At 54.3% G+C, this 21,390-nt stretch overlaps 1 protein-coding gene across 3 annotated transcripts in view; it reads left to right on the top strand.

The window, feature by feature from the left end:
- Positions 1-4,360: 4,360 nt before the first annotated feature.
- Positions 4,361-21,390, top strand: part of CARS1 (cysteinyl-tRNA synthetase 1) — a 38,023-nt gene continuing 20,993 nt past the window's right edge. For 2 of the 3 annotated variants that reach the window (XR_006353589.1, XM_043971409.1), the window contains exons 1-8: positions 4,369-4,493; positions 12,549-12,794; positions 16,596-16,687; positions 17,313-17,401; positions 17,899-17,995; positions 18,621-18,719; positions 19,317-19,466; positions 19,773-19,913. Coding sequence is in view for 2 of the 3 variants with exons in the window: in XM_043971409.1 (XP_043827344.1) it covers positions 4,466-4,493; positions 12,549-12,794; positions 16,596-16,687; positions 17,313-17,401; positions 17,899-17,995; positions 18,621-18,719; positions 19,317-19,466; positions 19,773-19,913 (942 nt within the window). In the remaining variant the exon portion in view is untranslated. Of the gene's footprint in view, positions 4,494-12,548; positions 12,795-16,595; positions 16,688-17,312; positions 17,402-17,898; positions 17,996-18,620; positions 18,720-19,316; positions 19,467-19,772; positions 19,914-21,390 lie in introns of all 3 variants that reach the window. The other variant, XM_043971410.1, reaches the window with a different exon arrangement.

The following is a 21,390-nucleotide window of genomic DNA, read 5'->3' as shown; positions in this document are numbered from 1 at the left end:
ATCCACTGTGCCACCTAGCCGCCCCCTGTCTTATACATTTTTTTTTTTTTATGTATGAGGTATTTTATTTTTTCCATTACATGTAAAGATAGTTCTCAACTTTTGTTTATACAAGCTTTACAATTTCAGATTTTTCTCCCTCCCTCCCCCCTCCCCCCTCCCCTAGACAGCAGGTAATCTGATATAGGTTATATCTATATATCTATATCTATATACATATATATACACATAATAACATTAATCCTATTTCTGCATTAGTCCTGTTATAAGAGAAAAAAATCAGAGCAGTGATGAAAAACCTCAAAATAGAAAAAAAACAACAGCTCCAAAAACAAAAGAAATAGTATGGTTCAATCAGCATCTATACTCCACAGTTCTTTTTTTCTTTTTCCTGGATTTGGAGATCCTCTTCTGTCATGAGTTCCCTGGAACTCTTCTGTACCATTGCATTGGTGAGAAGAATATAGTCCATCACAGTAGGTCAACACTCAATGTTGATGATACTGTGTACAATGTTCTTCTGGTTCTGCTCATCTCACTCATCATCAGCTCATGCAAGACCCTCCAGGTTTCTCTGAACTCTTCCTGCTCATCATTTCTTACAGCACAATAGTATTCCATTGTATTCATATACCACAACTTGTCCAGACATTCCCCAATGGATGGGCACCCCCTCAACTTCCAATTCCTTGCTACCACGTGTCTTATACATTTTTAATCAGCTTAAGTTTCTCTTGTTTTTCTTTAAACACTTTATTTTCTCTGTTGGTTCTTTCATAATATAAATGCTTTATAAAGTTATTAATTAAAGAAAAAAGCAGGTAAAGATAAATCAAAATCGAAAATCCAAAATAAAAATGAAGCAGTAATATGATCTTATCTCCTGTTTGTGTGATTAACCAGACTAAAGTTAGAGAAAAGCAAGTACTTAGCAAGTAAACAAAACCCAATTGAAAATTTAAAGGGACAGGCACATAAAATCAATGAAAATAGGAGAAACGTACAAACATAATCTTTCTTACCCAACATGAAGATCAGAATGTTTAGGGTTTCAGCAATCCCTTTGTGGTCGCCAACTGTGATGTTTTTGGGTTGTTGTTTTTTTTTGTTTGTTTTTTGCCAGTGATCATCACAACTGCCTAAGTAATTATTGTTGGGGTTTTTTGTTTGTTTTTGGTGAGGCAATTGGGGTTAAGTGACTTGCCCAGGGTCACACAGCTAGTAAGTGTTAAGTGTCTGAGGCTAAATTTGAATTCAGGTCCTCCTGACTCCAGGGCCAGTGCTCAATCCACTGTGCTACCTAGCTTCCCCTTGTTTGTTTTTTGCAGGGTAATGAGGGTTAAGCGACATGCTCAGGGTCACACAGCTAGTAAGTGTCAATTGTCTGAAGCTGAATTTGAACTCAGGCCTTCCTGAATCCAGGGCTGGTGCTCTATCCACTTTGCCACTTAGCTGCCCCCAACTGTGATGTTTAAAATCTAAATGTGTGGTTGCCTTAAATTGGAAGCTTTAGCACCAGTCTTTGGGCATTAAACATTTATTAAAGCATACTAGGTATTAGAAAAAGAGAACACGTGAAGTTAAGAAAAGGCCTATCTAGCCTAGAATTCCAGCCTCGTCTGGTTCTTCCTCAAGTCCTCCACCACAAGTCTGCTTCCACCAGGAACTGCCCCAGCAAACTGAGTGTGGAAGCTTTTTAGAGGTTTGGGGCATAGGTTGTCCTTACACACTGCTTCAAGCTGATTGGTTGGCATCATCCGAATTCTTTTGGTTCACTGGACTTGAAGGTGGTCTCGAGCTGAATTTAAAGTCCTTAGCTTCTGAGAACAATACCTTCTTTTTTTCTTCAGGTTTCTTCTTTTTATGCAATCCTTTTTTTCATATAAATATTTTATTATTTTCCAGTTACATTTAGAGATAGTTTTCAATATTTGTTTTTATAAGATTTCTAGTTTCAAATTTTTTCCCTCCCTCCCCGCTCCCAAAGACAGCAAGTAATCTGATATAGGTTATATATGTACAATCACATTAAATATATTTCTACATTAGTCATGTTATGAGAGAAGAATCAGAGTAAAAAGGAAAACTATCAGAAAAGAAAAACAACAACAAAAACAATAGAAATAGTATGGTTTGATCTGCATCCAGATTCAACAATTCTTTTTTTTTCTGGATTTGGAGAGCATTTTCCATCATGAGTCCTTTGGAACTATCTTGGACCATTGTATTGCTGAGAAGAATCAAGTCTATAACAGTTGATCAGCACACAATAGAACAATACCTTCTTAAGGGCTGACCAGGTGTGGTTACAATCTAATTAACTTTAACTAGGCTAATCAACAAAGCAATCACTCTCACTTAATTCAATTTAGATGAATCTCCAGGTGTAGCCTCTGAGTATCTGCCAAATCTCACTACTTTCTCACACTTATCCACTCCCACTTTTCCCAGTCCTTCCCAACCTTTTCACCCCTCTTCAAATTTCCCATGGCTCTCCCTCCCCACCGCACCATGCCCTATCAGCTGAGAACCTTGAATCACATTACACAGAAAAAAATGAAGCCATTTGCCCTGAGCTCCCTCCTCACATCACATCACTCATACTATATATTCTGCCACTATCTCCTCCTTCACCCCATCCCCTGGCCAGGCAAAGCCTCTGACCTGACGAGCAGCCCCACAGCATCTCATTTCCTCCTGCAGATTGCCCCTTCTATTATCCTCATTCTCACTTCTCTTCAATCTCTTCCGGTCTGTAGGCTCCTTCCTCACTGCCTATAGACACAGCCCTGTCTCCCCAAGCCTCAAAACCCCCTCCTTTGCTCCTTTTATCCCTGCTAATTGGTCCTATCTCTTCTGCCCTTTGTAGCTAAACTCCATGAGGAAGCCATAGGTGCCACTCACTTCTCAGGAGTCTCTTAATTGCTCTCTCCCATGGCTTTTTCAATCCTTGTTATCTTTGACCTTTGTTATTGTTACTCACCCTTTGCTTCTTGGCCCTTTCTCTTCTCTCGGTTTTCAAGACATCCTCCCCCCCCCCCCCAAACATGCATACCCTCCCTCTCTGCCCACTCCTTCTCTGTCTCCTTTGCTGGATCCTCCTCCAGATCATACCCTCTGGCCACAGGTGTCCCTCAGGGCTCCACTGGGCCCCCTCCTCTTCTCCCTCTATACTTCTCATGGAGATTTCATCAGTTCCTGTGGATTTAATGACCATCTCCATGCTGGTGATTCTCAACTCTACCAAGCCTGCCTCTCTACTGACCTCCAGTCTTGCATCATCAACCAGGGTTATACATGTACGATTATATAAAACATTGCCATATTAGCCATTTTGTATAAGAAGACTGCAATAAAAGAAAAAAAACTGAAAGTGAAAGCCCAAGAGGCAGGAGCTAATCACCAGCGTCTACTTCCTGCTTCATCTTCCCCTCCCAGAAATGGGAGGTTCTTCAAGCTGATTGGCTAGTGTCTGAGGTCAAATTTGAACTCAGGTCCTCCTGAATCCAGTGCCAGTGTTCAATCCAGTGCCAGTGTTCTGTCCAGTGCCAGTGTTCTGTCCACTGCACCACCCAGCTGCCTCCAATCAGTTTAAATTAATCTCCAGGTGGGCTCCTGAGTATCTGCTCAATCTCATCTATCACATTCCATTATCTTGACACAGTTAATTATCTCCTCTCTATCCAGTCTATAACTTGCTTAGGGCAGCTAAGTGGAACACTGGGCTTGGAATCTGGAAGACTTGTCTGTATGAGTTCAAATCTGGTCCCAGGTGAGCACTAGCTGTGTGACCCTGGGGAAGTCACTTAACCTTGCCTGTTTGCCTCAGTTTCCTCCTCTTTATCTTTGCCAAGAAAAACTCAAATTGGGTCTGAGGAGATTAAACAACAATAACAAAATGGCCTGCTTTGTGATATATATATATATTTGGGGGGGGGCACGTTGTCTTTCCCATTAGTTTGTGGGCTCCTTGAGGACAGGGCCTGTCTTTTGGCTCTTTCTGTCTCATGCTTAGCACAGCACTTGGTATGTGGTAGATACTCGATAAACTGTTCGATGCTCTCCTTTGGACGGTTGTTTCCTCTTTTCCCCCAACTTTTAAGGGATGAAGGGCAAGGCCGGACCCTGGGACAGATAACTCCCCCTCTCCTTCCCACAAGGAAAGCTACAGTGGGGCACTGGGCGGGGCGGGGCGGGGCGTGCTGGTGACGGACTCTAGTCTAAGACTACACTTCCCGGCATCCCTCGCGGCATTCCCACCCCTCCCCCATCCTCTCTCCACCCTACAGGAGGCGTCGCAGAGTTGCCAGGCAACGCAGGGTGTCTCGGAAGCGGCGCTGTCGGGGCGGGGCGGGACTTCCGGAGCCGGGCCGGGGTTGCATCAGCTCTGGTGGCTCTTGGGGCAGAGGGGCCGGTGGGGATCGCGACGTGAAGCCGAGAGCAGGGCAGGAGAAGAGTCCGGGCCATGGCGGGAGCCGCGGGGGGCGAGCAAGGTACGTGGAGCCGGAGCCGGGGTCGGGGGCAACTGAGGTACGGCAGGGCGGGGCGGCCGGGAGGCCGGGCAGGGAGCAGCCCCGTGTCCGTCTGTCTGGGGGGGTCCCAGGAGAGGGGCAAGCTGCATGTCCCCCTCCTCCAGCGTCCTCCTCGGGGTGCCCCAGCACCCCAACCTCGCAGCCCTGGCCGTGAGCGCCACCCCAGCTCTGGGGCGCAGCCGGTGGGTCTCCCCATTTTACTGGGGGGGGGTGGCGCTGAGCTGGCACGTGCTTGTGGGAGGGGGAGCCGAGGGCTGAACCCGGGCCTGCCTTTCCTGGGCCTCAGTCTACCCATCTGTGGCCTCCGGCTGAGGGGGCGCCCGGGAGGAGGCTCGGTCCCACCCCTTCTTCACTCTGGCCTCAGATCTCCCGTGTGTGGGACGAGGAAGGTGGGTCCTCTGACCCAGGCGCAGGGGCTGGGGGGTGGGCTGGTGCCTGGGGCGGGGGCTGCCTCGGGAGGAACAAGCCCCGCAGCCCTGCTGGGTGTGGGAGCTCCCAGAGGGGTTGCACTTACGGTGTATGGCGGAGACCCCAGATTTGGGGGGGGTCGGGGCGCCACATTGAGGATGCTCAGGAGGGGCCGGGTGGGGCTCGCGTTTAGAGGATGGAGGCTGAGACTGGGGTTTAATCCCCTCCTCCCCTTTGTGCGACCATCGTGATCAGCGGCCTTCTCCCCAGGCAGGGTGCTGAGTGACCCAGGAGGGGATTTCTGGACCCCCCCCACCAGAATCCCCTGAAGGGAAGTGTGTGTGTGCATAGCTAGTGAGTGCTCTCACCAAAGGGGGGGGGGTCTCACTGCATCCCAGAGATCACAGGTCTGTCCTTGCCTTTTTTCTGGGCCTCAGTTTCCCCACTCACACCTTTTGTGCTCATTGGCCCTTTCCAGCCCTCGCACCTATCCCCCATCAATCAGTCAGCATTTAAGTCCCTGTTGTGTGCCAGGCACTGTCCTAAGGATACAAAAAGGCAGAAGACAGTCCCTGCCCGGTAGCCCACAGTCTAAGGGGGGAGACGCGGGAACAAATCCGGGCCACCAGAGAGAGATAATGAACAGAGGCGGGCTCCCTGGAGGAGAGGGCCTTGTAGCAGGAGCTGAAAGGAAGGGGGGGCGCAGGAGGAGGACAGCTGGGCACGAGCCTGCAGATGGAGCCTTTTGTTCCTGGGGTGGCCAGGAGGTATGTGCGGGGAGGCGCAAAGGGCAAGGTGAGCGAGCCTCGGTGCTTAGCCAACCTGTGCCCATGGCCCTGGGCTCCATGGCAGAAGGGAGAGGAGATCTGCCCCCTAGAAGACTGACCATAGTACGCGCCAGCCCCTTCCAGGAGGCCCAGGTTCTGGGGGAGGTGGAGGGAGGAAGTAAATTGACTAGGGAGGTTCAGGGCAGACTTCTTGGAGGAGGTGGCCTTACAGGTTGAATAGGAATTCCAGTGATGCTGAGATTGGGTGGAGGAGAGGGCAGGGCCCTGGTGGAGGCGTTAGAAGCTGGCCTGATTCATGGCGGGGGAGGGGGGGAAAGGCTGCTGTGAGGCAGGTGGGTGCTAATGAGAGGATGTGGCCTCACGGAACCATCAAGGGGGCAATTCAGGCAAGTAGGAGGGGAGAGCCTCAGGTATACCCATAAAAGCTCCCTGCTTGGCTTTATGAGCGCTCATGCCAGGCTCCCTATTCATTAACTGAAGCCTCCTTGGCCCAGCTTTGTGGAGCGGGGCTCTGAAAAGTGACATGACTTAAGTGAAGCCCACTCCGGAGGCCTGTGGGCAGGCAGTGTGAATGTGGATTTTTCACCTTCCCCCACTTTCTCTTCGCCCTACTCTTTATTTGAAGTTAGAAGCCCCTGCCTGGGGGGAAACTAACTTCAGGAGATGGTCCCCTTTGCAGTGCAGGGGAAGCTAATGGGGCCCAGCCCTGTCAGTTATTCGGGGGACAGAGCCAAGAGGAAGGAGGTAGAGAGGGTGTCCCAGCATGGGTGGAGGGGCCCACTGCTGGGCATGGAGTCCTGCACCCCTTTGGCCCTGCCTGGGACCCACGGATCCAGGATCTCTGAGAGCTGGTCTTCAGGAGTGATCTCATCTGTAGAGTGGGCTTTGTAGCAGGTTGTGAAGATCAGATGAGATCCTGGCATAGGATGAGGGCCTGGCATAGTGCGTGGCAGATGGGCTTATTCCCTTCCCTTCCCCTTTAGAAGCCACCCAGAGGATTTTTCTGTTTGAGGCTGGAGGCGCTAGGGAGCCCCTGCCATCTCCAGATGGCCTTTCCTAATGATGTGGGATGGAATTGGGGTCAAATTGATCGTGAGTTGTCCCAAAAGAACGACAAGACTCAGTGACTCAGTTTCCCCAAGTTTTATTGCAATACTGTGGGTGACCACAGGGAGAGAACCCTAAAAGTGGAAAGGTATCTCTTGAATAGGGAAAGAAAGACAGTTATATTTATAGTATGGATAAATTGATTATCAGTCTCATCATAATAATGTCCACCTTAGGGAGGTACAGGGGAGGGCTTATACTAATTTGGAGTTCCTGGGGGCTTGAGCCAACCCCCGAGGTGGGGACTTCTTTCCATGGAGGTGTGTTTTTGGGGTATACACATCATAAGGTGAATCTAGGGACAAATTTGGCCTTTTCTGCGCATGTCACTTTTTGATCCCCATGTCCAGTTTCAAAATATCTTCATTTATCAGTTTGAAATTCTTTGCCCTGTCTGTGTATCATTGTGGTTTTTTTTTTTGCATCAATATTTATTTATTTATTTTAATGTATAAGGTATTTTATTTTTTCCGTTACATGTAAAGATAGTTCTCAACTTTTGTTTATACAAGCTTTCCAATTTCAGATTTTTCTCCCTCCCTCCCCTCCCTCCCCCCTCCCCTAGACAGCAGGTAATCTGATATAGGTTATGTCTATATATCTCTATACATATAGATATAGATATAGATATATCTGTGTATCATTGTTATAGTTAAGGTTTCTGTGACCTGCTCCTTTCTATTCTTGTTTTGAGTCCTGATTAATGTGGGTAAGGAGAACCCAGGCCCTGACTTGTATTCATGAAGTTACCCATTTGCTGGGGTCCCTCCTGGAGCTCAGATCTGAATTAGAGCTCGGGTCTTCGGTTTTCCTGTTAACCCTTTCTTTGCCTCCTGCATCACTAACTGACCCTCCTCACTCTAGTGCCTTCCCTCTGGGTATCTCCAGCCTGTAGCTGTTTGCCAGTTGTCTCCTCTGTTAGTCTGGGAGCTCCTCAAGGCCAGGGACTGGTTGTTGTCTTTCTGTGTATCCCCAGCCCTTCGCACGGGGCCTGGCCCAGGGGGTGGATGTGTGAGTAGAGAGAAGGGCGCCCATGGCTGAGATGTTGTAAGGGTAGAAAGGACTCAGGGTGACACCGGACTTGTGGGGGCTGGGGGCTGGGAACTTGAGGTTGACAGGTTTTTTTGTTTTGATTTTTAAAAATAAAATTATTTATTAGAGAGGAATATATGGGCAGGAGACCGATCTCTATGGAAAGCTGTCGTACTTAAGTGGGAGAAGACCTGGTCTTTTGTACCTTTACAAAATAAAGGGGAGGGAAAGGAGGGATCTTTGAATAAGACATCAGGAGGATAGGCAGCATCCATATTCTGCCTTGGTATTGCTTATCACACCGTGGCCATCTTTAGGTTTCTTGGGGTCCCACTGCAATCGCACAACATTCCTCCTTCTCTTATTTCTGGGGAGAAAGAGGTGAAGATCCATCTTCTGTAGCTTCTTCAAGGCTGAAAAATGGGGTGTGGAGATGTCTGTATCCATTAAGGAGAGAGGGAGAGAAAGGTGTATGGGCACCGTCCGAGGGTCGCAGGGGCTTCAGCGAAAGCTTCTAGAGAAGTGACCTTACAAATGCGAGCTTCGGGGCAGCTAGGTGGCGCAGTAGATAAAGCATCAGCCCTGGATTCAGAAGGTCCTGAGTTCAAATGTGGCCTAAGACTCTTGACACTTATTAGCTGTGTGGCCCTGGGCAAGTCACTTAACCCTCATTGCCCCCCCCCCCCACAAAAAAATTAAACAAATGCGAGGTTCACACAGAAGGATGCAGGCAATGATCAGATGGGTGCAGGGCAGGGAGCAGCCGGAAGCATTCTGAGCCCTGCACACTCCTGCATTCCCCGGCCAGTAAACAGTCTAAGGTCATCCTGTCCATGACCACAGTGGCTGCCTGGAGGTTTCCTTAGATATCTTTTCAGTTGCTGAGGTCAGAGTAGTCAGGCACCCCTCGTGGTCTGGGCACCCCCTCCAGGAATGGCAGGGGCCACAGTTTTACGGATCCACCGCTGGAGACCATCCCAAGACCTTTCCTCAGGATGGAGAGGGCTCAGAGGGATACAGGGATACATGAGGATCTATAAACACAAGGTCCCCTGACCGTAACTGGTGTAGGGGCTGAGGCAGGCAGTGGTTAGGAGCAGGGATATCAAAGCTTTCTCAGGAGACCATTCTGGTGAAAAGAATGGTGTCTCTGCCTGACACACCAGGGGCATCCCATAAGGACCACAAATAAACCCATATCCTGGAGGAGCCACAGGGCGCGTCCTTGAAACTGCAGGTATAGGGTGTGGCCTGGGGGCATCCAGGCAGGAGGTCTCTGACATGCCCAGCACTCTGAAGGGTCTGCCTCTCCTAATGGCTCCTAGTGGCTTCTCCTAATGGAGCCAGGACATTATCACTCCAGGTAGCAGAGAGTTATGGGTGGAAGCAGGTCTGAGAGTGAGGAGGGAGCAAAGGAGAAGAAGAGGGGGCAAGAGGAGAGAGGAGGAAGGGGGAGAAGGGGTAGGAAGGAAAAGCAGCGGCTTCTTTTTCCATGAAGTTTTTGCATTTCTTGACCCAAAAGCCAGGCCAAGAATTCCCAGGGTCCTTTGCTCCAGGGTGGTGCTGACTGGCCCCTGGGTACGGGAGAAGTCTATCCAAAGCCGGGGGAAGCCCTGCACCTTCCTTTGTCTTGAAAGTCTCTGGCTTCTGGGCAGGAGCCGTTAGCTTTCCCAGGGGCCCAGAAAGCTTGTTTCCTCATTCTGTGGAATGAGGAAGAAGGCCCAGATGGCCACCCTCCCATGGGCTTTCCTTTGGTGTTGTGGTGAGTCAGAGCTGTGCGTTTTACAGGACAAAAGCACCCCAAGGCTGGGCCAGGTTGCTTGGTGAGGCGAGGCTGCGCTGGGGCACGCTGTCGGGATGGCACTACTCACCAGGCTACCGTTCAGTTTGACCATGTTGAGTCAGGGTCAACTGTGACCTGCTTTTAGTGGGTGGCCAGACCATGCACGCTGGTTTCCTTCAGATGTATCAGGACTCCGATGCCCTCCCTCGGTACCCATCAGTGGCTCTGTGATCTCCTGGGTAGGTGACTGCACTCTGCTGGCACCATGCGGCACCTCCTGGCACGGGCAGAACACGGCTAGTCTGCTGAGCTGATAGGATCACGACTTGAAAGGAAATGCTTGATTCCCTTTCCACTTCTCTAATTTGTGGATTCTGGATGCCAGCCAGCCTGGCCCCAGGCCTGGAACCCTTTCCTCCTCCCCTCCAGCATGTCCTGGTCCCTCCAGTCAGCCAGTAGGCCTGGATTAAGGGCACTGAGCTGGGTGCTGAGCTGGGCATGGAGCCGTTAAGCCCCTCCTCACACATACACACCAGGCCATTGAGGCCCATTGGATTGACCGATAGAAACTCCCCCTTGGTAGTGGCCTGCAGTGTGACCCCTCGGTTACTTTCTTGTTCATGTCTCAGGTACGCTGGGTCTGCCATGGATGGGGCTCAGGGCTTCATGCTCTGTCATGGCTGTGGACAGTTCAGATCCCCTTGTTGGGAAAATGCCTTTGGTTTCTGACTTCACAGAGGGGAGGCCGCCTACGCTGGTGGTTTCATAGGTCCAGTCCCCATGGCCACTGCTCAGGGAAGCAGCACCTCTGGCGAAGAGGCTGGTCATCCCCACTGACCGCCACAGAGGGAAAGCCAGAGACTTGGTGCTCAATAAGTGCTTGGTGACCGACTCCATTTGACAGCTGTGGTTGCTGAGGACAGATAAGTCAGACCCAGCTCCTTCCATAAGGCCCTGGGGAGAAGAGTGTCCTCCGGGCCACTCCATCCATGAATGGCCAGTGGTGTAGGCCCTGCCTCCTCTGCATCCACACCTACTGTGCGCCAGCCACTGTGCTGAGCACTACAGATGCAAAGAAAGGCCCAGCCCTTGTGGAGCCCCCAGTTTAATGGGGGAGACATGAGAGAGTCCACAGAGGGGGGTCAGGAAAGAATCCCCGTGGGAGGGGGGATTTTGGCGGGACCCGGAGGAAGCTGGTCCTTGCCACTCTCTGGTGATGAGACTTGAGGCAGCACCTGACTGTGTGCAGCCTTGGAACTGCCCCCTCCTCCTGAGACCAGGACGTCCCACCGGAGCTTCTTCTGCTTCCTCCTCTGGTGCTCCTCCCCCTGCACTTTGTACCTTGAGGTGCTGCTTGAGAAATGTTCCGTCCGTCATTCCTCGGCGCATGTCGGGTCAGAGTCCAAGGGAATGGGCCCAAGCAGCTCCTCGTTCCCATGACTCTGGCCTGCTTCTTGGCCAAAGCTTCCTTAGCCCGTGATCATCGGGTAGAGATCGCTTGGGGGTGTCCTCAGAACTGGGGCCCACCATGGGCCAGTACAAGGGGCCTCTGGGTATGTCAGGTGATGGGAGCCTGGGCGCAGCCCTGCCCTGGTATCACCTTGGGCATCGCTTCTTTCTCTCCCCTCTCCAAGAATACCGGTCAATAGCTTTGAACTCCAGGGAGTGGCCCTCATTTACTCCGACATGGCTTTTGACTTACTGCCACACACAAGCAATGGTGGATGGATGGCATGTTGAGGTCAAGGCAAGTTGTCTGGTTCCAGCATAAAAATGGTCTGTTGGCCCAGGGCACCTGGGCCTTGGGCAAGTAAGCAGCAGTGCCCTCCCGAGGAGCTCGTTGGGGGCCGGGCCGGGCTCCCTTAGCTGCTGGGGCTGCCCCTGGGCTCTCCAGGAGCCTTGGTATCGGACAGTGTTCTTCTTGGGCACAATGCCTAGTGTCCAAGGGGACACACTGTGTCTACATGTGGACACACACTTGGCCAGGAATGTGTTGGAATCAAGAGAGGGGCAACCCAGCGAGACCCGCTATCTCTAAGAGGCAGCTGGGGCCTCGCCTGGGGTGTCCCTGCAGAACTTAACTCCATGCTCTGCACTTAATGAACGCTCGGTGATACAAAGAGCAAGGAGGAGAGCGAGGCAGAAAGATGCACAGAGACAGGAAGAGGAGGGAGGGAGGGAGGAGGGAGCAAGGCTCCCTTTACCTCTCTTAAGCCACCGTGCCAATTCTCACTAGAGAGAAATGGGCCTTTCCCTTTTTCTGAATACATTCCACATTCTGGGAGGAGAGGTCAACCCCAGCATGTGACCTTTTCCAACCACGTGCCCTTGGATCAGTCCTTCCTCTGGCTTCTCAGCTGCCCCAGGAGGGGCTCAGGCACAATGATCTCCAGCCACGGCCCTTTAAGCTTTTAGGAGTCAGAGTGAAGGGTTGGGGGCCACCCAGGGAGCTGTGACTGGCGGGAGAGATCACAGGTGTGGGGGGTATAGGGGGAGGGTCTGGAGGCAGAACAGGCCTTAGAACAGTCAGAAGGGAGGGGAACATTGGCTCTTCTGAAGGCTTGTGCCGGAGCTTCCGCCCCTCTCTAGGGGAAGGTGAGTCCCCAGACAAATAGGAATCCCTTTGGGTGAGTGAGGCTTCCTGAGAAATGGCCAAGGCCCAGATTGGGACAGCGCCTCAGGCGGATAGGAGGTGTTCCTCCCCCCTCCTCCCCAGCCCAGGCTCAGCAGGAGTTTGCAGCCTCTCGGACGTGGTCAGGCCTTCAGGAGGGTTCGGGGTGGCAGGGTCCTTGCCACCTGGCTGTGTCCAAGGCAAAGCCCAGCACGCCCCGGGTAGTTCCCTCTGGAGCCCTTTGGTGGGTGTCCGCTGACTGACGTCTTGTGCCTCTGTCTCCACAGCTCCTGCCTACAGTGGTATTCTGAGCATTAGAGACGAGGAGGCCAGGGTGGAGGCTTTGAATGAGTACCTGAGCAGCCGTAGTTATCTCCAGGGCCACACCTTCTCCCAGGCAGATGTGGAAGCTCTCAGGCAGTTGACAGGCCCACCTGGGGACCAGCACTTCCACGTGGCTCGCTGGTTCAGGCACATCCACGCCCTGTCCCAGTCCTGCGGGACTGGCGGGAGCCCTGGCACACGGGAGCCAAGTGAGTAAAATGGGTGAGGAGGGGAGGCCACGAGCCATGGCCCTTTAGACAGTCCTGGGCAGGGCCGGGTGCCGGGCAGCCCAGGGCCCCGGGCCCTTTCTGGGAGGCCCAGTCTGTCAGGAAACCACGAGATGTTTGCTCTGCATTGCCCAGAGCCAAAGTCCCCTTGGAAATGGGCCTGAGAGCCTCCCACGCAGGCCCTGGCTCACCGGTGGTGAGCGACCCCTGCCCACGGACGCTGGCCAGATCTTGCCTTGGCATCAGGAAGTCTGAAGCCAGCCTCTGTGCCTGCAGACTGCATGTCTCCCACCCCGGCCCCTCGTCCCCATCACAGGCCACGGAGGGCGGCCGAGCTGAAGAGCGGTGGGCACTGTTCTGGTTTCTGGCGCTTCTGCATTTGCGTGCTGAGCTTGGCATTCTCTTGGCTTCATTCTTGCTGCCCGGCCCAGGGTGCTGCAGTGTGACAGGTGTGGAGACTGAGAGATTGAGGAGGCTGTACTCCACTCCCCCCATCCGCTTCTCCTGATGGAAGGTGGGAGGAGCAGCTCTCTAGCTGTGTGACCTTGGATAAGTCACTTCCTCATGGGTACAAGGAAAGGGTCAGATGAGGTGATCTCTGAGGTGTCCCGTTCAGCCAGCCCTGACAGTCTCTGGCTCAGTGCCTTTGGCTTAGGTGGGTGGGTGGGGTATGTTTGTTTATGGGTAGATGTGCTGAGAAGTCTGTGGGCTGGCTCCGAGACTTTGGCTTTGCCAAGATGTTTGGGGTGATCACGTTCTGTGCATCCCCCTTGCCGTGCCTCCTTCCGTGACCCATCTGTGATGGCCACGGTCCGTCCGTCCCCCCTCCGGTCGTTGTCTCTATTGTCGGGGGTGGGTGGTGGCTTGGGACCCAGACTCAGCTCTTGGGACATCTCTGTGGGGCTCCAGGCAGCCCCCTCCCTGACCCCCCCCCCCCCCGGGCACCTAGGACTCCGGCTGCCTTGTGCATGCCTCTCTGTACCCCCTCCAGGGCACAAGAGGGGATTCTGAGCCCCTGTGGGTCATGAAGCCTAGCTGTCAGGAAGCGCCTTTCATCTCGGGAGCACTGTGACCTCCCTGGGAGAGAGCCAGGCGGTCTGGCATCAGGCCTCGTAAAATCTTTTAAAGGCTTGGCGTGAAAGTCCCACTGATTATAGAGAGCATCTAACCAGCTAAGTGAGGCCCCTCTGAGAGTTCATCAGGTGGTTCTCTTTGGGGCCAGGGCCTCTGTTTCTAGCTTGTCCCAGTTCTGGTTGGGCATTCATGGCTAAGTGGTGCACTGGGAGGGGTCACCAGGCTCTGGGAACCCCTGGGTTCTCCCGGATCTCCCTGCTCTGCCCAGTGTGTAGTCTGTGCTACGAGGGCTTGAGTGAAACCCTGTTTGAAACGCGTGAGGGGCACTCACTTTGCAGGGAAGACCTGTCTATGAACTTCCTCAGGCGGCCTGTTCTTCATGCCTTGGCTCCCCTGTTTCCTCAGACCCCTCCTGGCTTCACTTGCCTGCCTGCCTTCCCCCCAGGGCCCCAGGTCTGGATGCCTTACTTGCTCCTACCTTCTGTCAGACCATAGCTCAGGGGCTCTGTGGTGCGCTCACCTCGAGGGAATCACCTGCCCTGATCTCTATATGTTGTCTTTGCCGAACCCCCCCCCCCCCCAAAAAAAAAGGAGACTACAAGGTTCTTGTGGGCAGGAATTCTTTCCTTTTTGCCTTTGTACCCTTAGTATCCAGCTGCCGCCCATCATGGGGCTTCATAAATGCTTGCTGATTTCAGCTGAATTTCTAAAGTGCTCCCAGAACTGGACTCCATGTTCTGATTGTGATCCGACAGGGGCAGAGCGACTCTGGCTTCCTTAGTCCTGAAAGTCCCATGGTCGAAATTAGCTTGGGGGGGGTGGTGGGGGGGGGGGATGCCACTGCCACTTCACATGGTTGATGCCTAGTGAGGTCTCTGACCACACAGACCCCTGGATCTTTTTCAGACAAATTCCTTCCTCTGTCTTGTACTTGTACAGTTGATTTTTCTTGACCTATGCGTAAGACTTGTATTTATTCCTTTTATGTCATCTTATTCAGTTGGAGCTCACTGGAGCCTGCCAGTCCTTGTGGATTGGCACACTGTCATTCCAGCCTTTTGCAGTCTGGGTCTTTTTCTGAGTCATTGGGCACAGAGCCCTGGGGCCCTCCCCTGAAGACTTCAGCTGTCAATGACTTTTGCTCTAGCCCAGGGCTGCTTAACTTTTCCCCCAGACTCAGCTTGGAAAGCATGTGTTGAGTCCTGTCGCAAAGGAGCTCAGGGAACGCTGCCATTGGCTGCTTGTGATTAAATCATGACCCGTCTACAGTGCCGTCTCTGCCCTCTACCAGGACTCCCCCTGGCCTCCACGGGCAGACTCCGTGCTCTTCTCCCTCCCTTGGAGGCACACCCCAGCTCCTGTTTGTGTGCCCCGGGGCATGGCTAAAGCCCAGAGCCCGGCAGTGAACATTCTGGGAGCAGGTGGCGGCTTGACAGGTGGGGAGGGATGAAGGGAACCAAAGGAAAATCCCAGACTGAAAGCAGGAAGGGGGAGGTGGAGACCGTCCCAGTCGGGGCCTCAGTCACTTTGGGCTCTCTCTGGGGAGACTTCTGAGTCACCAGTGATTGACCACATAGCGATGAGAACTCGGGGGCCTGCAGGCTGGACAGGGGAGACCCCGGTCTGAAGGCCGGGAAACCTTGAAAATGAGGTGAGGTGAGAGCACCTACTTCCAGGGAGATCTGCAGCTCTCAGGGCTGGGGGTGGGACTGCCACTCTTGGTGGCAGGGAAGGGATTTCGCAATTTTCCCCTGGGGGCTGGGGGTGGTCCTGCCTCCCCCACCAGCCCGGGGGCTCATTCTTACCTGAGGGCTCATAGGGACTTTGGGTCTAGTTTGAATGGGAAGAAGGGCCAAGACTGGGGGGTGGGGGGAGTTGTCCCTCTTCCCCCACCCAGGCCAGAGAAGGAGAGGACTAGTCTAAGGACTCAAACGCCCCCCTTTTCCCAGCTCCTGCTCGGCCTTTCTGCTTCCATTCAAATAGTCAAAACATGACGGTTTTAAGAACAGCTGCCTTTTATCCCTGGGCCTCCAGGTCACCGGTCCAGCTTCCGACCTGGCTGACTGGCCAAGCCTCCCTGGGCCCGACTCCCCTCCTCCAAAAGGCCAGGCTGGACAGGTGGTTCAGCCCCCAGTCTCTGCCCCTGACCTGGGCAATCCCTTAGCTCCCGGGGCCCCAGGCCAGTCTGGAAGAGGACGGCGTCCGACACTGGGTCACCGCTTTGTCCCAGAAGAGCAGGTTTCCATGGGAGTTCTCTACAATTCAATTGCAATTCGATGCAAGGCTGAATGTGTTTGAGTTCTGCTGAACGGGGACACTGTTGTTTAGAGGGAGAAGTCAATGGTGGCTTCGGAAATCCGTATGAAATGACAGGCCATGGCCCTGAAAGCAGGGAGAGCCCCACGGCCCCCTCTGCTGCCTGTCTGCAGACATTGGGGACCGGGCTGTGGAGGGGCCGGGCTCCTGTGGCCCCTCGCCATTGCCCAGGAAGCATGACAGGCAGAATCCAGGTTGGGCCCAGCACCTCTGTTGTTTCCCAATGACCCACTTATCCTCACCCAGAGGAGTCACTCGGGAGAGGTGGGCATCTGGGGGACCTGAGGCCTGTCAAAAGTGTGGGCCCTGCAGGCCGTGGAACGGGCCCAGGAAGGACGGCGAGGGTCCAGGAGCCTGCGGGGAGGGCTGACGCTGCTCCCGCTTCCTTTCCAGGTAAGGGCCGCCGCGTCCAGCCTCAGTGGTCTCCTCCAGCTGGAACCAAGCCTTGTAAACTCCGCCTCTATAATAGCCTGACGCGCAGCAAGGTGAGTGAGTGCCCGGGAGGGGCTCCCGTCCCTGGCTCTTCCCCTTGGAGCCCCCCGCACCCCACCGTGGGCTTCCCCTCTCTGTGGGCAGAGGAAGATTTCTGAAATCAGCCAGTGTGGGATCCTTCCAGCTGGCAGCACAGCTGGAGAAGGGGCTGGGGGGGAACTGTCCTGGCCGTCTGAGAGTGACCACCTTCATTAGCAGCCCCAGGGTGCCGGGCCCTGTGGTGAGACCCGAGGCAAGCACAGATCCTGTCCTGGGTGAACTCTGTGAGCGAGACTTAAACCGAGTGGGTAGGGGAGTGAGCAGCGGGGCCTGAGGGGCAGCCAGGGACGATGGGGGGTCGTGCGGGAGCAGCCAGCCGGCCACGAGGAAGTGCTCGGGCCCCAGGCCTCCTCACGGGGCTCCCCCACCTGGGCTCTGGCCAGGGGCCCATGGCTGGGGGTAGCACCTCTGCTATTCAGTGGCTGACGTGGGGTAGACTGTGACCCCACCAGGTCACACTGCAGGACAGATGAGGCTGGCTGCTAGTCTTCATGTCTAACTCCAGGCTAAGGAGCCCCAGCCCAGCCCTGGGGCCTCAGGTGCCCTCTGACCCCAAATCTTCATTCCCTCCTAACAAAGGACGAGTTTGTGCCTCAGCAAGGACGGAAGGTGACCTGGTACTGCTGCGGACCCACCGTGTATGACGCCTCCCACATGGGCCATGCCAGGTAGGGCCTCTCACCTGCTAGCTGGGTGATGGGGTTACTGGGGGGCCAGAATTAAGTGACCGGGTCTGGAACGTGGAGGGGGCTCTCACTGGCAGAGGAAGGGGAGGCTAGGCTGGGACAAGCAGTTCCTGGAGGTTGTGGTTTTGACCTTTAAGCATTAGTAAGAGGTCAGACTGGGGGGGCGGCTAGGTGGCGCAGTGGATGAAGCACCGGCCCTGGATTCAGGAGGACCTGAGTTCAAATCCGGCCTCAGACACTTGACACTTACTAGCTGTGTGACCCTGGGCAAGTCACTTAACTCCCATTGCCCTGCAAAAAAAAAATTAAAAAAAAAAAAAAGAGGTCAGACTTGAAGAGGTCAGGATGGCACAGCAGGCGTGGCATGTGGACCGGGAAGCCACTGGGCCACAGTCGGCACACCTCCGCTAAGTCTGATGTCCCTACTGTGTGCTCCGTGCCCAGCTTGAGGAAGACTTGTTCTCTTGCAATGCTCCTAGGTCATACATCTCGTTTGATATCCTGAGGCGAGTGCTGCGCGATTATTTTAAATATGACGTCTTCTACTGCATGAACATCACGGACATCGATGATAAGGTCGGGCAGGGAGGGGGGGCAGCAAGCGAGGGCCCTCCTGGGCCTCAGTGAGGGAGGGCAGAAGAGGAGGGTGAGAGGACAATGGGGCTCCCAGAACAGAGCAGGGGCGCAGCCCCGAGGATCCAAGGTGGAGCTGGCCGGGCCCCTTCATCTTACAGAGAAGGAAACTGAGGCCCAGGGGAGGGAGGCAGGATGTGGCCACTGCCTGCTGAGCTCTCCTGCGTTCTCTGCTGGAGTGGGGCCCCTGGTTTGGAGGAAGGGGGTCCAGCCATAGGATCCTAGGTGGGGGGGGCTGGGAAAGACCCCACCCCACCTTCCCATTGTCCTGGCGAGGGAGCTCAGGGCCTGGGAGGGCTCCAGGACCTGTCACACCAAGCCCACGTGACATCAGGTCCTGCGATCCTTTCGCATTTATTAAGTGCCTACTATGCGCCAGGCATTGTGCAAAGGGCCAAAGATATGGAGACAAAACACAAACACGGTTTCTGCTCATGTGGGTAGACCGTGAGTCTGGCCAGAACAGACTCAAGGGCCTTGGTGGGCGAGGGCTTAGGAGAGGCATCCATAGTCGGGGGGATACCCAGAGGGGCTCTGTGGGTCACCGGGCCTCCTCCCCTACCCACAGATCATCAGGAGAGCTCGACAGAACCACCTCTTTGAGCAATATCGGGAAAAGAAGCCACACGCGACTCAGCTCCTTGAAGACGTGGCGACCGCCCTAAAGGTCCGTGTGGTCAGAGCAGCCTTGGCCCTGGGGAGAGAGTGGGGAGGCTTCCTCCATGCCATCCTGGTTACTTGCACATTTGCCCAGAAGGCCCCCGGGAAAGCCCCCAGGAAGGCCAGTAGCAGGCGGGTTCTCTCTCCCCAGACGCCCCGAGGAGGATTTCCTGATAGCTCTGTCCCTGGGGTGGAGGGTTCTCTCCCTCCGCCGGGGCGGATGGCAGCCCATTTGGACCTGCCAATCCTTCCAGTTCCTACTCTGCTTTGGTGGCTTAGTGGTGCCGGAGCAGCCCGTACCCCCATTCCATGATAGCCTCCCTTTCCTAGCAGCGTATGTGCCATGAACATTGTTGTCCTCAAATATGGTGAAAATGCATGAGCTGCAGTGAGGGTCTGTTCCATCCTAGCTGCCAGGGTTCAGCGCTGCGGGGCTGTCCCTGGCGTCTCTTGCCGCGTGCCCCTTGCCATACTTCTGGTGGAAGGAAGCAGGAAGGAAGGGGTCTCTGTGTGCTGGGTCAGCTGGGACCTTTGGGGGAAAGCTCCCTGCCTTCCAGGGGCTCTGAGCCTTTTCTGAGCATCTCTCTCCCTTTCTTTGCCGCAGCCTTTTGGTCTCAGACTAAACGAGACCACCGACCCTGATAAAAAGCAGATGCTGGAGCGCATGCGGGACTCCGTGCAGCTGGCCGCGGAGCCCCTGGCCAATGCAGTGCAAAGAAATGCGCCGGGAGAAGAGGTCACCGCCTGCGCTGAGGTGAGCCCTGGGACCCTGGCCGGGCCCGCGGTCCCAGAGCCAGGAGCCTGACCGCTTGGCTACCCTGTCCTCTTGTGCCTGCAGGTCCCCCGGCTCCCCTGAGAGCCCTTTGTAATTGGGCTTGACTTTCCCTTCCGTGTTTAGTACCTCCCCATCACTCAGCACAGTCAGTAACCGGCCAACATTAATTAAGCACCTACTGGGTGCCTCGCTGCTCCCATCACCCCCACACCCTGGGACAATCGGCGAGCAGAGTCATGGGAAGTGGGAGGGGCTCCTCACTGGGCCTCGTTGCTGCCTCTGCAGGTGTTGCTGGAAAAGGCCAAGGACCTGCTTTCTGATTGGCTGGACTCCCGGCTCGGCTCCCAGGTGGTGGACAACTCTATCTTCTCCGAGCTTCCCCAGTTCTGGGAGGCGGAATTCCACAAGGACATGGAGGCCCTGAATGTGAGTCTCCCACCCCCCTGGGTCCAATGGCCTGTTGTGCCAGGTTATCTAGCGGTCACTCGCATCTGAGTGCACCTCTGATGGGCCGGGCCAAGTGCTGGGGACTCCAGGAGAGCAAAAGATGAGCCCTGCCCTCAGGGAGCTCCCAGTCTGCCAGGTGCCAACAGCTCTAGACAAGGTGATAGCGATAGAGGGGAGGCCCCCGCACCAGGGAGGAACCCAGGAAGCCTTCCTGGAGAAAGTGGGATTGTGGCCGGGACCCGAAGGAAGCCCAGGCAGCCAGGAGGCAGAGGTGAGGGAGGGTGTTCCAGGTGTGAGGCACAGCCCGAGAAAGTGCCCAGAGTCTGGAGATGGAGGAGGGAACTGAGTCGGGCAGGCGTGGCGTGGTCAGACCTGCCCTTCAGGAAGATTAGTTGGAGAGCTAAGTGAAGGATGAACTAGACTGGGGAGAGACTTGAGGCAGGACAGGACTGGACGATCGCAAAACATTCTTCATATTACAAGTGGCCTTATGAAGTACCTACTATGTGCTAGGCACTGGGCTAAGTAAGCACTTTGACCAACACGATCCTCACAACAACCCTGAGCGCTGGAGGCTATTCTTTTGTTCTCTTTATAGTATTTATTGTTTTCCAGTGACATGTAAAAAGGGTTTTCGACCTTTGTTTTCATAAGAGTTCCAAAGTTTTCTCCCTCCCTCCCCAAGACAAAAAGTAGTCGGATACAGGTGATGCACGTTCCATCACATCAAGCCCATTTCTGCCTTAGTCCTGTTGTGAAAGAAGAATCAGGGAAAGGAAAAATCTCTCAAACAGACCCCCCAGCAGCGCCCCAGCAGAAGCGTCTGGTTCTGTCTGCAGCCAGACGCCACAGTTCTTTCTGTGGGTGTGGAGAACATTGTCCATCCTGCGCCCTCTGGCGCCGACCTGGGTCATTGCACGGCTGAGAGGAGCCGGGTGGGCCCCAGCCCATCATCATTAGGATGCAGCTGTGTCCCTGGCTCTGCTTCCCCTCACTCAGCAGGTTTCCCTGAACTCCTCCCACTCCTCCTTTCTTAAGGTCCAAGGGTATTGCCGGGGCTATTCTTATCCCCATTGTAGGGATGAGAACACCGAGACTCACGGGGTGAAGGGACTTGTCCAGGGTCACACAGCTAGGAAGTGTCTGAGGCTGGATTGGAACTAGGGTGTTCTGGACTCTAGGCACTGTGACACCCCTGGCTGCCTCTGTGTACACAGAGTATCTTAGAAGCAGTGCAGGGTAGCGGAAAGAGAGCTGGGGTGGGGGTGGGGGCACGATGGTCCTTTCACCTCGCTGTGACTCAGTTTCTTTTTGTTCAGAATGGGAATAATACTATCTTGGCATTAAACTCTCATGGGCACCCAGGTAGTGCAGTGGATAGAGCATCGGGCCTAGAATCAGGAAGACCTGAGTTCAAATCCAGCCTGAGATTCTTCCTGGCTATGTGACCCTGGGC

Source organism: Dromiciops gliroides, chromosome 6 (genome assembly GCF_019393635.1).
Source record: "Dromiciops gliroides isolate mDroGli1 chromosome 6, mDroGli1.pri, whole genome shotgun sequence".
NCBI classification, from domain to species: Eukaryota; Metazoa; Chordata; class Mammalia; order Microbiotheria; family Microbiotheriidae; genus Dromiciops; species Dromiciops gliroides.
This window is presented reverse-complemented; position numbering and strand designations above follow the sequence as displayed.